We start from the raw sequence: 14,542 nt of genomic DNA, 5'->3' as shown, positions 1-14,542 counted from the left end.
TATATTTCTTATAGGATTCCTGAGATATTGTACCATGTAATCAAAGTCTGGTCTCCTATAATCCAGATCTTTCATTTTTGCTTGGCATAACTCGAAATTGTGTTGACTGTGAGCCATACTAAATAAACTTGTTCCTAAATGGCTTCCCACTTCCAGATAAGAGACCTCTTTCCCTCTGCTTTTAAGAATATAACACCCAAATATTTCTCTTTCTCAGCTCATTTAAATGCCGGCTTCCTGTGCCCTACCTCTTTTACCGGTATCAGGAATGTTCCTTCTCATAAAATGACTGCAGTTAATGCATGCCAGTTAACACCATGAATATTTGCCATTTAACACCATGAATATTTAATTTAACTGATCCATCAATAATACTTCCTTCTTCCCTCCTAAGGACATGTCCTACCATTTTTGTATTATTTATCCTTTCAAGAGAAGGATTGTTCATCACAACACTTCTAGGATTGTATTGTGACTTTCAGGCTTTAGTACAACCTCAACTGCTTTCTGTCTCCTTTTTCTATTTATCTGTTCTATTGCTTTGATCACTTTTTATGCATAAGACAACACTCCTTTCATGTTTTGTTTTTGTTTGTTCTTCCAGCTCCACCTAAGTATTGCGTACCCCAGTTTGTTTAATGTACAGTCCTGTTTCTCTGTATGCAGTGTTTCTGTTACTGCTGCAAGATCACAGCATTGTTCATCCTCTGGGCTAAAAGATTTTGTTCCTTCTTCTTATATTGTGGGCACTGGTACTTACCACTGCCCTTTGTGATTCATGTTTGTGTTGTTTCTTCTCATTTTCTGTTGCTGACCTGACTTTGTGAATACTGAATTAATGAATGCTGAAGTGAAAAAATAGCTTTCCTTGAACAGGGAAAATTATATGCGCTATCATCAAGACTGCAAAAACTTTCAGTGAGTAGAAAACAGGTGATATAATGGCTGTCTAAGGCTACAGGTCTTTATTCAGGTGGAGAGCACCTGCAAAGAAACTTCAAAATTAACATATTTTATGCCAAGTCACTCCATATCAAGGGAGGCTACAGTCGTGTTCAACTGAAGAAGTGCTTAATTGCATCAGCTAGAATGTGGCACCTTGTTATCTGCATCGTACAAGCAGAAACATAACAACAGTAGATCAGGTTCAAAGGAGATTAATTAAAAAAGGTCAGGAGAGTGGAGCAGAGACGATAACAGGATACACTGCACACACATAGCAGCATACATTCTTTAGCTTGCTGAACACTGAATGGAGACTTGATGATAGCCTCAGAAGTTTTATGCAACAAGAAGCTAATAGAAACACATGCTCACAAAATGTCAGAAATTATGAAATTATAATAGTTTTAGAAAGAAATTGATCAAACTCGCAACAAATGCCTGTGAATGTCACTGTTATGATGTATGGTGGTGACTGGGATTTTAAAATGTTCTACCTCCACTGAGATAAACCAGTACAGTCCTCAGATCTCTTAAAAATACTGCTATAATTCTAAGTATAGTCAGTACAATACACCACATTATCTTACTACCTGGTCACAGAGAACTTCATTACTTCTCCAGAGCAAAAAGCAGGTTTGCTTCCAATAACAGCAAAGGCAGTATTAATGTTGTCAAACCTGACTCGTAAGGTTTTTGCATCTGCACTATTGTTCCTCTCCCCTCCCGATAAACTATACAATTGATCATACAATTGTCCTGAAAGGTCATAGAAACAGGGTTCTGCCTTCTTTTAGGCTGTATATTGAAGGAAAGGGTGTTCCAAACTTTCACTAGCCTATTGAAACATACTCTCACAAACTGTAAAAAATTGATGAAATTAAAAAAGCTTTAGAAATAAATCGATCAACCCCTTAAAAAATTACTTGTGAATATTACTGTTCTCAATATGATTGGTAAGCAATCCCTTCCTTGTTATAACTGCTGTATTGCCTTCCTTTGGTTGGCTGCATTAATATGGTACTGTCTGTAACTAAATATTACCTTATAAATGGGGAACGTCTAAGAATATTACTGCATTATCATATTGCAGTTATCTGTGGTGTTTTCTTTTTGTACCTGCTTAATAATGTTACTCACATATTGACACTCCCAGGTGTAATATTCTGTGTAAGCTCCTTACTTATTGCTCTGTATTACTTAGTTACTGTAAATTGATAAGTATGAGTCAATGTGCCTATGGATCAGGTCATAGCTGAAATAGGTTCTAGGACCACCCCGCCTAATGGGCTAACATACAAACAAGTAAGTTAAACAAACTCATCACTAATAATTCCATGTGTGAGAGGTGCACATAATTAATACAGAGGCTTCTCCCCCAAGTAAAATCTTGCCCTGTGAGAATCATTCTCCTCTACTACAACCCTTCTCTAATCCTCACAAAATGCTGTATGTCGAGGCTGTAAAAAATCTGTCACAAACTCTCAAAGAAATAAGATTTTGCTTCAGCTAAAACAAGTCATTCATTCAGCTCAGGCATACCTACCATGAAAAGTCACCCTAAGCAAAAGACACTGCAAATCTGACACCCTAAAACACAGCAGCAACAGAAGTATTTTACTGACTTTATTCTCACGCACACTGACACATCACTCACAAGGATGGTTAAGGAGGGGATTACAGTGAGCTATATTTCAGACACCAAGGTCTCTGATATTACAAGGGCCCTCTTCAGGACTTTCGATGCATGCTTTAAATACAGGTAAGACACTGGTCATAAGTGGAATCTGTCCTTTACAGCAGGTGATGGCGAGATACAAGGAAAAGACAATTAGCTTTGACAATTGATTAAATAGCCAGCATAATTCCAGGGGATCCAGAATGTGTAAGTATGGGATGAGATGCTCCATAGTCCAGTTTGTTTCACTAAGAATGACCTGCACCTCTCATTTCAAGGCTTGTGCAAACTAGCTAAAGCCTTTGTTGCCTCTCTGTACCAGTTTTAGGCAAAGTTCAGTTGGTGAACTTTCCAGAATAACTCGCATAGAAAAATATTGAAATCTGATAACATTAAGGTACATTTCCTCAATGCTAGAAGCCTAAACAATAAAATGCCTGATCCTGAAGCAGTCCTGCATTGGAAAAAAAATCAATGTGTATGTAGCTATCAAGACATGGTTTACATATACAGAAAGCACAACCTCTGTTTTGAGGTTTTCAACTTTTTACTCCTTCAGTCATAGGTTCAGTTATAAGTCATAGGTGTAGTGTGTACTACACTAACAATCACCGGGGCCTTTTTAAGCCTAGCCATGCATCCCAAATCTCTGACTATTTCTGGCACCCTTGGTAAGTGTAAGCAGGGGCTTGGGAGATGAAATATTTGCAAGCAAGGGCCAGGAAGATGAAACATTTACAGGGAGTTTGTGTTCATTAGAGACACAGGTGCCAAACCAGGGATGAATTTCCTGTTCCCCATCCAGCTGTCTAGGTTATACTTGAATTTGATGTGGGAGGAACTCTGCTTCACATGGATGGTGACCCTGTTCCAAAGAAAGGGTAGTCTCTGGGATACATACATGTCTCTCCAGCAGGTATTATTTATATCACAGGTAAAGTTTAAGTCTTTAGAACAGGTAAATCTGGTGCTGTTTTTTTTATTGATGATATGCAGGAGGTCCATCACATTGGAGTCTGACAATGCCTTGTATGCCAAGCATAGATCTCTCCTCCAAAGCCTGCAGGAGACAGAATACAAAAATAGGGCTTTCAGGCAGCCTGCACAGGACATGTTCTTTAGTCCCTGTATTCTTTTAGTGAGGAACCTCTGTGGGCATTCCAGTTGTCGGATGAGCCTGGTTAGGTACATACCAAAAGAGTTTTGTACTCAATGTTAGGTCTGATGAGTGCTGCATACAGGGAAACAGTGACCTCCTTTGACCTATATACCACACCTTTGTTTATAAGTTGCATAACATAGAATGATTTCTTAACTGCCACATACATGTGATAGTCAAGGCTAGATTACTGTCTATGTGTCCCCGATTACTGGGTTAGCTCTGGTGGGGGGGTTGTTAATATGATATTTACCAGGAGTGGCTGACATTCCAAAGACTACTACTATGCATTTCTTGGCATTTGGTTTTAGCCCATGGCTCTAACACCAATCATTTGTCTGTGTAAGCCCTTCCTGGAGAACATTTGGATCAGTGGGGGATTCTATGACTGCTCCTAATTTGCAGTCGTTCTGCAAATTTGGTCAGCCAGAGGCCCCTGACATTGGTCTTTCTTCAGAGAGGATGTCAAAAAGGAGTTGTCCCAGGACCAGTCCTTGAGGGATTCCACTGGTGACTGGCCTCTTTGCACAGGTGGACTTCCAATTCTAACTTCCTTTGTCCTGTCCATGAGCCAGCTGGCTATCCACTGGGTAACACAAGGGTTTATAACTAACTTCCTGAGTTTGTCAACAATGCATAAGTAGGGTATTGTGTCAAGTACCACAGCCAGGACAAGGTTGGCATTGTGAACCATTTTGCCCTCATTCACTGCTTTGTTGACATCCTCAAAAAAATCTATCAGGCTGAGTAGGCATGACCTGCTCTTTACGAAACCAAACTGGTTTGGTTCCAGTGTCTGGAGGTTTCCTATATCATTATTGATAATTTCCATGATAATTCTCTTCATGGGTTTGCATATGAGAGTAGTGGGACTTATGGGTTTGTAGTTTCCAGGTACCATAGATGGACTGTATTTATACAGAAGGATGATGGTTGTTGTTCTCAATTCATGAGGCACAAAGCCTCTTTGGAGTCTATGGTTAAATAGTGATTGCAGAGGGTCGGATAGGTAATGTTACATGCTATTTCGAAGGCAGCCTAGGATAGAAGAGGGAGTCATATTTGATGATATCCTGATGGAAGCTTGAGGATTGGGGGCAGTGAAAGGGGTAAAGTTAGAGCAGAATTTGTCTACCATTATGTTTGCTATATCTTCTGGCTCAGTATAGGTGGCTCCATTAACAATGAGCTCTGTAGACAATTGTGTATTGTCTTTGAGGTTGTGGAAATAGCTAAAGAATGCCTTGCGTTTGTCCTTTGCCAGGGCGTTCACATTTTCCTCAGATTTGGCTTTGGTACACTTTATTTGTCCTCTGAGTTGCTTGTTTAGTTTGATAACAGTGCTTTTATTCTGCTAGTACTACACCTCTTAATTTTTGCGAAGATTGTCTTCCTTTTGTTATATAGCTTATTGATGTTGTGATTCCACCACAGTGTCTTGTTTTTTTAGTTAGTTCTGTACTTATTCTTTGTAGGTACAGCTGCCTCTATGTAGCTAATTGTACTTATTACGTGTAGGTACAGCTGCCTCTATGTAGCTAACAACATGCTTGTATAAGGTTTCTTTGAACAGTTCCACATAGGCAGCGGTGTTCTCAGGGTTTATGGGGGCTTGAAATTTTATTAGGTTATCACTTAATAGGAATAAGTTAGCCTTAGAGTGGTTTCTGGACATTCCAGGTTAGTTGGGGTTCTGGGTTTTATTTTTACTTCAGAGAAGACCATCCTGTGGTCTGACCTTACCACAGATGACATTACAAAGGGGGTGGGGTGGTGGGTGGGGCTGGTACAGGGCTGTCCCATATTAGCGAGGACCAGATCCAGTATGTTTGCATCCCTGGTAGGTGTACTGACAATCCAGGCCAGGGAGTTTGTGTTTACAAAATCCAGGAATGTCTGTGCCTGCACATTTGATGTCTTATATGATTCTGAGTTAATACTGGAGCAATAAAAGTCACTTATAAATATGGTATAGGATTGTATCCCTAATGTTTCCAGTAAGCTTAAATGCATGGTATGGGTTTCCTGGGTCATAGAGAGGGACCTGTAGCTTGCAAGAAAGAGGTATGGGGTTTTGCCTATAGTCATTTGAACATGGAGAAACTCAAGTGCATTGTTCAGTTTGACCAGCCTTGAGGTACACTTATTTTTAATGTAAATCGAGACACCTCCATCTTTAGTCCATGCCTCTGTAGTTCCTGTTCTAAACGTTTGAAAGGCATTATAGCCTTGCACTGCCAGGGTGCTCTCTGTGACTTTAAACCATGACTCAGTGACTGCACTGACATTAGCATTTCCTGGACCTAGACTGAGTAGAGCTGGTAGTGGAGTTTTTGGTCTGGACTCCTAGCACTGAACAGTAACAACTTTATCTTTTTTATTTTTTTATTTTGATTTGCTATGTCAGAAATATTTTCAGTTTGGCATTGCCTAAAAAGTCACTATGGTGGTGGACAGTAGTTTAGCTAATAATTTAAAGCCTTGAGGGTAGAGGTGCAGACTATCCCCTACAAAGCACATGGTCTGTTGACCATCTCCTTTCATGCTGACAATACTGTACTCCCTCCCCACTTAGAATGACAACAGAAACTAAGCCAATTATTAAAGCCAGTCATCTTCTGTTCATATTGTAGCATCTTCCTTGGAGAAGGTAGAATGCTGTTCAATGCCTGAGATACATATTGTGAGAGCTCCATGATGTCTCTCTTCATATAGTCGAGAGTGGTACATCTCAGGTCATTTACATCCACATGGACTATGAATTAGTCATACTGGTACATGTGGTCCAATGACAAGTGCATGCAGAGTATGATAGAATCTGTACCCTGATAAGCAACTGACCATAACTTTCTCCTTACTCAGCCTAGTGATAGGGGCATCAGTGTGTCTCATAATGGAACCTCCAATAACCAGTATGTTGGGTTGTGTGGTGGCTTGCCTTATGGTCTTATCAGTAGAGGATCCATGAGATGTGGCTGTATGTGTTGATGTGGGTGATGTTTTGAAAAAGTGCATTTGGGGCGGCTTAGGGCATTTGTTATGTGTGCTTTTTCTAGGATGTCTTTGGGGATTAGGAGGATTCCATTTGAGTGCATTGCATATGTGAGTCTATGTGTCTGTTTCATGCTATGTTTAATGGGTGCAGGACGTGTACTAACAAGAATATGATTGACATTAGGAGTGCTTTTTTGTGAGAGCTTTGCTTCCAGTGAGATTGTATACATACATCTCTCACATACCTTGTCAGTTTGTTTGAGAATTAGCTAGTTGTCATTAAACATGAGGCAATTTCTGCATTGCATCTAGATGCCCATATCCATCAAGCTGGTAAAGGAGATATTGGGAACTTTCATATCCATGGCAATAGGCACTTTGTTATTGATTAAATGGTTGTGGTGAGAATATAGAGTAAAGTCAGGAGTATCTGGTTTGCAGCTCTGAAGGCAATGCGTGTCACTGCAAACTAGTTGCCCTGTGGGGTCTATATTATATTGTCGAAAGCCGACAATATCGAATCTGATATTGTCAACACGGCAAGAGTGAACGTTCAGAATATCGAACGTGTAAATGGAAATCTCCATAAGGGGAGATTTCCATTTACTTCAATGTAGTGCAGTCATGGAGTTGGTATATTTAAGTGGCGGGGGGGGGGGGGCTTGCCCCTCTGCCTGCACCCTTTAGATTTTCTTTTTTTTTTTTTTTTGAATTATTTTTTAGGAACATTCGATGTTTTAATAGTTCGAGCATTAAAGGTCAACCTTTAGTGATTCGAACTATTAAACATTTGATGTTCTAATATAGACCCGACTGAGTGCAGCTAGGTACTGGTGAAATTTCAAGGGTACTTTTACAGGAAAAATGTCAACTCAAGGACCTGAATCTACATATGGCAAGCCAAATATCTGAGGAGAAACTACTAAAGTAGATCCTAATGATTTATCAATGAAGCATTTATGGAGATATTCTGAAGTTGGGTTATATAGTAGCAAATCAAGCAGCACTTACTGAAAAGAAAGAATTAGCTTTGCCAAGAATGGCAAACAGTAGGGTTCTCCTAATTTTCTTCTACTTGGCTACTACTGGTGCTGGTATCACCAAAACTTCACATTGCTGTGATACCATGCTCATTGCTTCTTCTCTGACCAGAAGCAAAACAGCAACACTAATCCTACGATGACAAGCAGGCCATAGGCTCTTTGGTGATCAGCAGTCTTGTCCCAGATTATATAGGGGACTGAAGGGTTCTTGTAGTCTTTCCTGGTAGATACCTTGAATAGTGACTAGACCAGTCAGGAAGCTCCCACCAGACACTTACAATCAGACACAGTCAGGAATCAATGACCGTCTGTTCCTTCTCCCCCCAGAGCAAACCAGTAGCACAAATTCCAAGCTGGCATCTATGAAGCAGTTATCAGGATTTATGGTGATCCCCAGGCTAGAGTAAATGATGTGCATTTGCTCCTTCTCTCACTAGGTGCAATACAGAAACACTAATCTCAATATGACTACTGAGAGGCAGAACAAGGCTTGCCAATAATTGGTAGTCTTGTACCAGATGTTGCAGATTTTAAAGGTAAGATGGAAATGTGTGTTAATATCTTAAGAAATGCAGTGTGCCCAAGCAGTTAGATATGAAAGAAGTGTTAACCTTCAGTACCAATGGCAGCTGTTCTGGAGCCACCATAATTGTCAAGCAGTTAGATATGAAAGAGGTGTTAACCTTCAGTACCAATGGCAACTGTTCTGGAGCCACCATAATTGTCAAGGAATGTAGGTCCCTAGCCCCTACAACCTGTATTTATTGAACTAAACATCACTATAGACAAGATTAATTGTCAACTACTAGCTTGTTATAGAGCGTCTTCATTGTCCACTAATGACCATGTAAGACTCAATGTTCTAAATGATCTCCCTACTAGAAACAACTCCATTATTTTGTGCGACTTAACTACACTTCAATAAACTGGGAAACCTATACCTTCAATGTAGGTTATGTCCAAAACTTCCTAGTTAGTAAACAAAAACTCCCTTGAGTACTTGTTAAACAAACTGCTAGAGGACACAGCATTCCTGGTCCAGTTCTTACAAATCTGGCTGCCTCTTGCACTACTTCACTGGCATCTCCTTCCACAGTGAGGTCTGACCACAGTCTTTTGACCTTCTCCTTTAAACTTTCAAAAGCCCCTACTGCAAACCTCACTGTGGACTACAAATGTGCAAACCTTAACCTAGTCTATGATGAACTATCAAAAATCACTTATAATTGCACCACCACTGACCTTAATACAGCTGGCTTAGTAAGAAATTTTAATCCATTTAGAAAAATGCATAGATCTAGCAGTCACTGCCAGAGAACCAAGTATCATGGGAAATAAAAAAAAAAAAAACATCTTGTGATCTACAACCATAATAAATTGTACAACATACTGCAAGAAAGAAACTGCTTAAATTGTATTGTAGAGCCAAAATGTATCTTTCCAGGAAAATATCAACAGCATTACAAAAAAAAAAAGAAAAACACTATAAGGCCAACTGAAGTATCCTACAAACCTAGGCTAGCTTTTGAAGCCAAACATAATTATAAATCCTTCTTTAGCTACATTAGAAAACTAATAAACAATACCATACATTCCAACAAACTCATGTTAACAATGCCTCTTAACACTGACCCAAGAGACATTGCTAACATTTTTGAAAAACAATTTAGTGACTTCTGTCCAAAGAACTGAAATAATTGAATCCCTTACTTCCTCAATCATCTGAGTTGCTTAAGGTGCTAAGACAAAATACTTCCTCCATAGGACCTGAAAACATATGTGGTTGTTTAATTATTAATGTTAAACATGTCCTTGCAGTCCCACGCCTTCACTTGTTTAACTTGGTTTTGTCCCTGATGAGTGGTACAATACAGAGGTGATGACTCTTCAAGAGGATTGGTGCATTACTAACCCATATAGTTACAGATCTAAACTATGAAAAATAAAATAAAAAACACCACACTCGTGGAAAAAACTGGAACCTCCATAATTTATTAAAAACCAGAGTAACTTACAGCTTTTGCCCTCATAACAAATAGGCATCCACAGAGTCAAGCAAACAAAAGCATAACTCTTATATAAATACAAGCTTAGTCAGAATAAACATTGATTACTAATTAATTAGAACCAATCAGCCAATTCCATTGCTACCATTCTATAAAAACTACTTAAAGACAAACTAAAATTATATATATATATATATATATATATATATATATATATATATATATATACACACACACACACACACACACACACACACACTGCTGTGTGAAAAATATATTTAAAATCAATTCCACAACACATTCATGTCAGGAATTTCTTTTTTGACAAAGGAATATCATCAAGGTCTAAAGAGGTAATCAGTCCCTCATACTCAGCACTGATTTCATAACAATTATCAAGTGCAATACTCACTTCGGGATGGATCTCTCTACAAATATCAAGGAACTGTAAACAGCCCAAAGGTTACTAACCAACGAGATTACAGACCGAATGTCACAGAGATATCAAGAGAGGCTGGACTCTCTATCCCTTCCTTCAGTGTCTATAGACTTTTGAGGAGAGATCTCTTATCTTGCTTATCGTGTCAATATAGACAAGATTGTCTTGGACCACCAGCATCAACCCAGTTCCAAAGGCTCCATCAGTACTAGAATCAAGGGCCTAAATTTTCACAAGTAGATAAATAAAAGATGGTGGACGTACAGTTTCATAACCCAGCACTTCCAAAGCCTTTGGAATAAACTTTCCCTGCATGTTAAACAGTACAACTCACTATCCTCCCTTTCAGATAAACCAGATGACTGGATATGTATCTGCAGATTTACTCTGGGATTAACTGGCATAGCTCTCCTGTAGAAAGATACTGCAGTATGATGAAGGATAATGACAAATCAAGAATCTTCATGAGACTCAGTGGCCTTAGAATACCTATGGATCTACAATCTGTGCCAGGGCAGCAAAAGAAATGGGAAGAAGTACAGCTAGATATTCCTCCTTTTCATCATAATCACCCTTTTGGGTTGAACTGAGCATCTTTCATTGCAGCATATGAGGCAGTAGTGGTGGCCTTTGTGGTCCAGTGACCTTTGAGGCTACTTTTGTGTTTGATGAGAGGCAATTATCTTCTCAGGAGACACCGTTTTTTCTGGGTAGCAAGACCAGTGATTTTGATCCCTCAAAGCACTCTAAATTACTCAGTGTACTACAGTTCAAATGCACTAAACATAATGCAGTATTTGGTCTGGCAAGTGAGGCAGGATGCTACTTAAAAATCACATTCACAGCAGCTTTCATAAGGGAACTAGAGCTCTTTATTTCCTACCTTAAATAATATTCTGATCCAAGACACAAACTGCACACCCAGTGGCCATCAACCTACTAGTTCTTGGTGACCCTGAGCAGATATTGCGAAGAATATTTTGTTCCTGTTTCCAGGCAAGAAAAAACATTGACTTGTTTTTCCTTCCTGCTCTCTGTTGACCATCATTCCTTGCTACTGATCAGTCCTCAGTATCACATCTTGGTTGAGAGCTAGTCTTGGACTCATTATGCATGCAGCCATTGAGGTTTTTCTTCATATGGCCATAACATTGCCCCTACTGCCTTGCATATACACCTGTTTTACTGTGGGTACATTCTACTTTCTCGGCCTGACACGTGCATGCCCCTGTAAACCTACACATACCTGTTATCCTGTATTATGGCCACTGCAAATGTGCAAACATTTATTTGCAGTGGAGCAAATAACCAATTTAGACTCCTATCATCGTGTCCCCAGAATGGGGGAGAGCTAGACTATGCCACAAAATCTCATTCTCCACTGCCCAGCTTTCCATTGTCTGAGCTTCTAATCAGTCTTGGGCCATCAGGGTGGTAGTAAGGGCTATGTCTATCTCTGTACCACTCACCCATCGTAAATGTTGACATGTTTTTCATTCATGAATAGACATGTAGTATTAATATGCAATACAGTGTACATTATTACTGCACCAAGACATTATAAGAATAACTGTATCTTTAAAATGGATGTAATCAGCAAAGTTAGAGGCATAAACTTTTAACTACGCCTTCATACCAGATAATGCAAACCTAATGCTAAACACACTATTCATGAACATTAGTGTGATGAATACCTGGTTAAAATAGTAAAAATGTTCAACATCTGAGGGTGGAATAACATGGTGCAGTGCAAGAAGCACTCTTAAGTGATACAGAACATAAAAGATAACTTGACAATTGTTTCTTTGAGAGTATCACAAATCAGCAAACTTGGAATGCTTACTAATGGAATAGCAGCCACAATAACTGATGATTTTTTCTTCAGTGGAGAACATAGTTAAATATCCTTTGGTTTTGGAACAGTGAGAGCTGAAGAGGGTATGCACTAATGCTGATTTTTTTATAAGGGACGAACAATAATTGAAATATGGAGACAAGGGCACAACCAGGCATATGCCATGCATGCTACTGTGTTCACCTAAAAATGAAATGTGATAGAACTTACTCTTTAAACCCCCCTGACATACTTACTGTTGTTTCATTTTATTAAGTTATACATTTGTTATTTTTTTTCTGAAAGCCTAGGTATGTATTTTTTAACCTGAGCCTTAAAATCAGTTAGTTTATGTTTTCAGTACTGAAAGGGTATGCTGATTAATTTACAAGACATACACTGTCTGGGTGTGGTTGGACTTCATTTTGGAAAATGGTGTACAGTTCCAAAAACACTGGCTTCACCACTGTCTGTAAGGTACTAGCTGCAAAGGATAAGTTTCTTCTCACAGTGAAACCTCTGAAGGCCAAAACAAAAGGATAGATGATGAGTGATGCTGATGAATTGAGGCTCATTTATTATATTAATAAAGAAGTCTTATCTAAAGGAAGATACATAGTTTAAATGTTTATTGCTTGCAAAATATAAGGCAGGTTAATTATTAACATTATATTTTAGCAGCACTAAAACAAATCTCATAATTATGTTTATCAGTATGAGATGTCACAGTATAAGTGAATGAGTACATCAACAGCAATGAGAAATGTTGAGGGCTTGGAGACATTTCTCACCTGTCCAGCTTGTCGTTTCCTTCTGGGTGGGGAAGATCCTGTGCCAAGTAAAATTATTCCTGAGTCATTCTTCGTACTGAAAGAAAGGGTAATCTTTGAGCCAGGATTGAAGGGTGCAGCCTTCAGCTCCACATACCCTGGCTTTTGGAAGCTGACTTTGTGAAGTTTCTATAAAAGAGACAAGAAGTTACATTAGGCAGTCTATCTGGTAAAGCATTTTGGGGATTCTTTAACTGATGTAACTGGAAAGACACAGTTAATATCCATTTACTATTGCAGTTGCAGAAATAATATTCACTTTGTATTAGTATTCCAAATCAAAGATATTTCAACTAATAATTTATTTGATTTATCCATCTATGGCAATGGAAAGGATAAAATGCATATGGCTTTACAGACTCATCTCGGCTAATTTTAGAAAACAGTTATAATATACATTTTAGATGCAGTAGAAAACAATGACATAAATACTCAGACCATGTTAGAAAGAATCAAAATAAGTGAGCTACTGAGAACTATCAGTGGATCACTCCCTGAGCCTGCAGTTCAGCTCAATACAGACAAAGAACCCATTCTAAAGGCATTGTTTAATTTCACAGTACTTTTAATATATGAAATGTTTTTGAGGTAGAAGGTCTCTGCCAAAGCAATTCAGTAATATTTAAATCAGAACGGTACAAGACTAATCTTTATGAACTGACTAAAACAGCTTGCGTGTGCTTAGGTGCGTGTGTGTGTGTGTGTTTGTAAAATAGTCTTTCAGCCACATAATTTAATATTGTGACATGAATGGTAGCACATTTTTTACGGTTGACTAAGTTCAAATGCACTTAACAGCAGTTTGTACTGTGAAGGAGAAAAAACATGTCTGAATTGTACTGGAACAGACTGCAAACAGCTAATAGTTCTTTCTGTATACCTCTCTAGCAGTATATGTGGCAAAAATCAGTGAGATTTAAGAAATGAAAAGTTCAGATTGTTTCAGTTAATCATTACTTATCCTGTTACTGTTAATATCACATGGATGAGGGGTATTAGACTGCAGTTTCTCCACTGCTTTATATAACTCCAAACGCAAACATTTTTGGAGTGCCCACACAGAAAAAGGATTGCATGTTAGCTGACATGACAAGGGTAACTGAGATAGTATCCATTATCAATACAGAAGGGTGACAGGAAGGCAGATGCTAGAGAATACTATAACTAACATACCAGTTCTAAGATTTGACTATTTTGCATGTATGAAAGCCTTATATAGTCTACTTTTCATTTCTTACATCTCACTGATTTCTGCTACATATACTGTTAGAGGGGGATACAGACTGATCTGAGCGCTCTGGCTTCATACCAGGCTTGGAACTATCCATGAAGTTTCCATTTGTTAGACATCTGAAACCTCATTATGCCCAAAAATGCATTAGCAGCTGTGAAGTGAATATAATATGCAGTTAATGACAAATCTCTAGAGCCTGTTTTCTTGTTTAATTAGCTGTAATAAGGTATGCTCTCATCTCTCAGCCTTTTTGTCACTTAAACTAGACATGTTGGTGCTTAAAATAAGGGACGATTACTGTTAGCAATTACAGAAACTTCATCAGACACAGCTATCTGCTTGAAATACTGCTGGAACAAAAGTTTTACTTGCACAAAATTAAC

At 38.6% G+C, this 14,542-nt stretch overlaps 1 protein-coding gene across 13 annotated transcripts in view; it reads right to left on the bottom strand.

Annotated features, from left to right (window-relative positions):
- LAMA2 (laminin subunit alpha 2) overlaps positions 1-14,542 on the bottom strand; it is a 4,753,606-nt gene that overhangs the window by 504,364 nt on the left and 4,234,700 nt on the right. For all 13 annotated transcript variants that reach the window (XM_044064325.1, XM_044064371.1, XM_044064344.1 and 10 more), the window contains one exon: positions 12,887-13,054. In XM_044064325.1, coding sequence (XP_043920260.1) covers positions 12,887-13,054 — 168 coding nt within the window. The remainder of the gene's footprint in view (positions 1-12,886; positions 13,055-14,542) is intronic.

The sequence above is a fragment of the Protopterus annectens genome, chromosome 1.part0 (assembly GCF_019279795.1).
Source record: "Protopterus annectens isolate FY-2018-M chromosome 1.part0, PAN1.0, whole genome shotgun sequence".
NCBI lineage: Eukaryota > Metazoa > Chordata > Ceratodontiformes > Protopteridae > Protopterus > Protopterus annectens.
The sequence above is the reverse complement of the archived record's forward strand: the minus strand, read 5'-3'. Positions and strand labels throughout refer to the sequence as shown.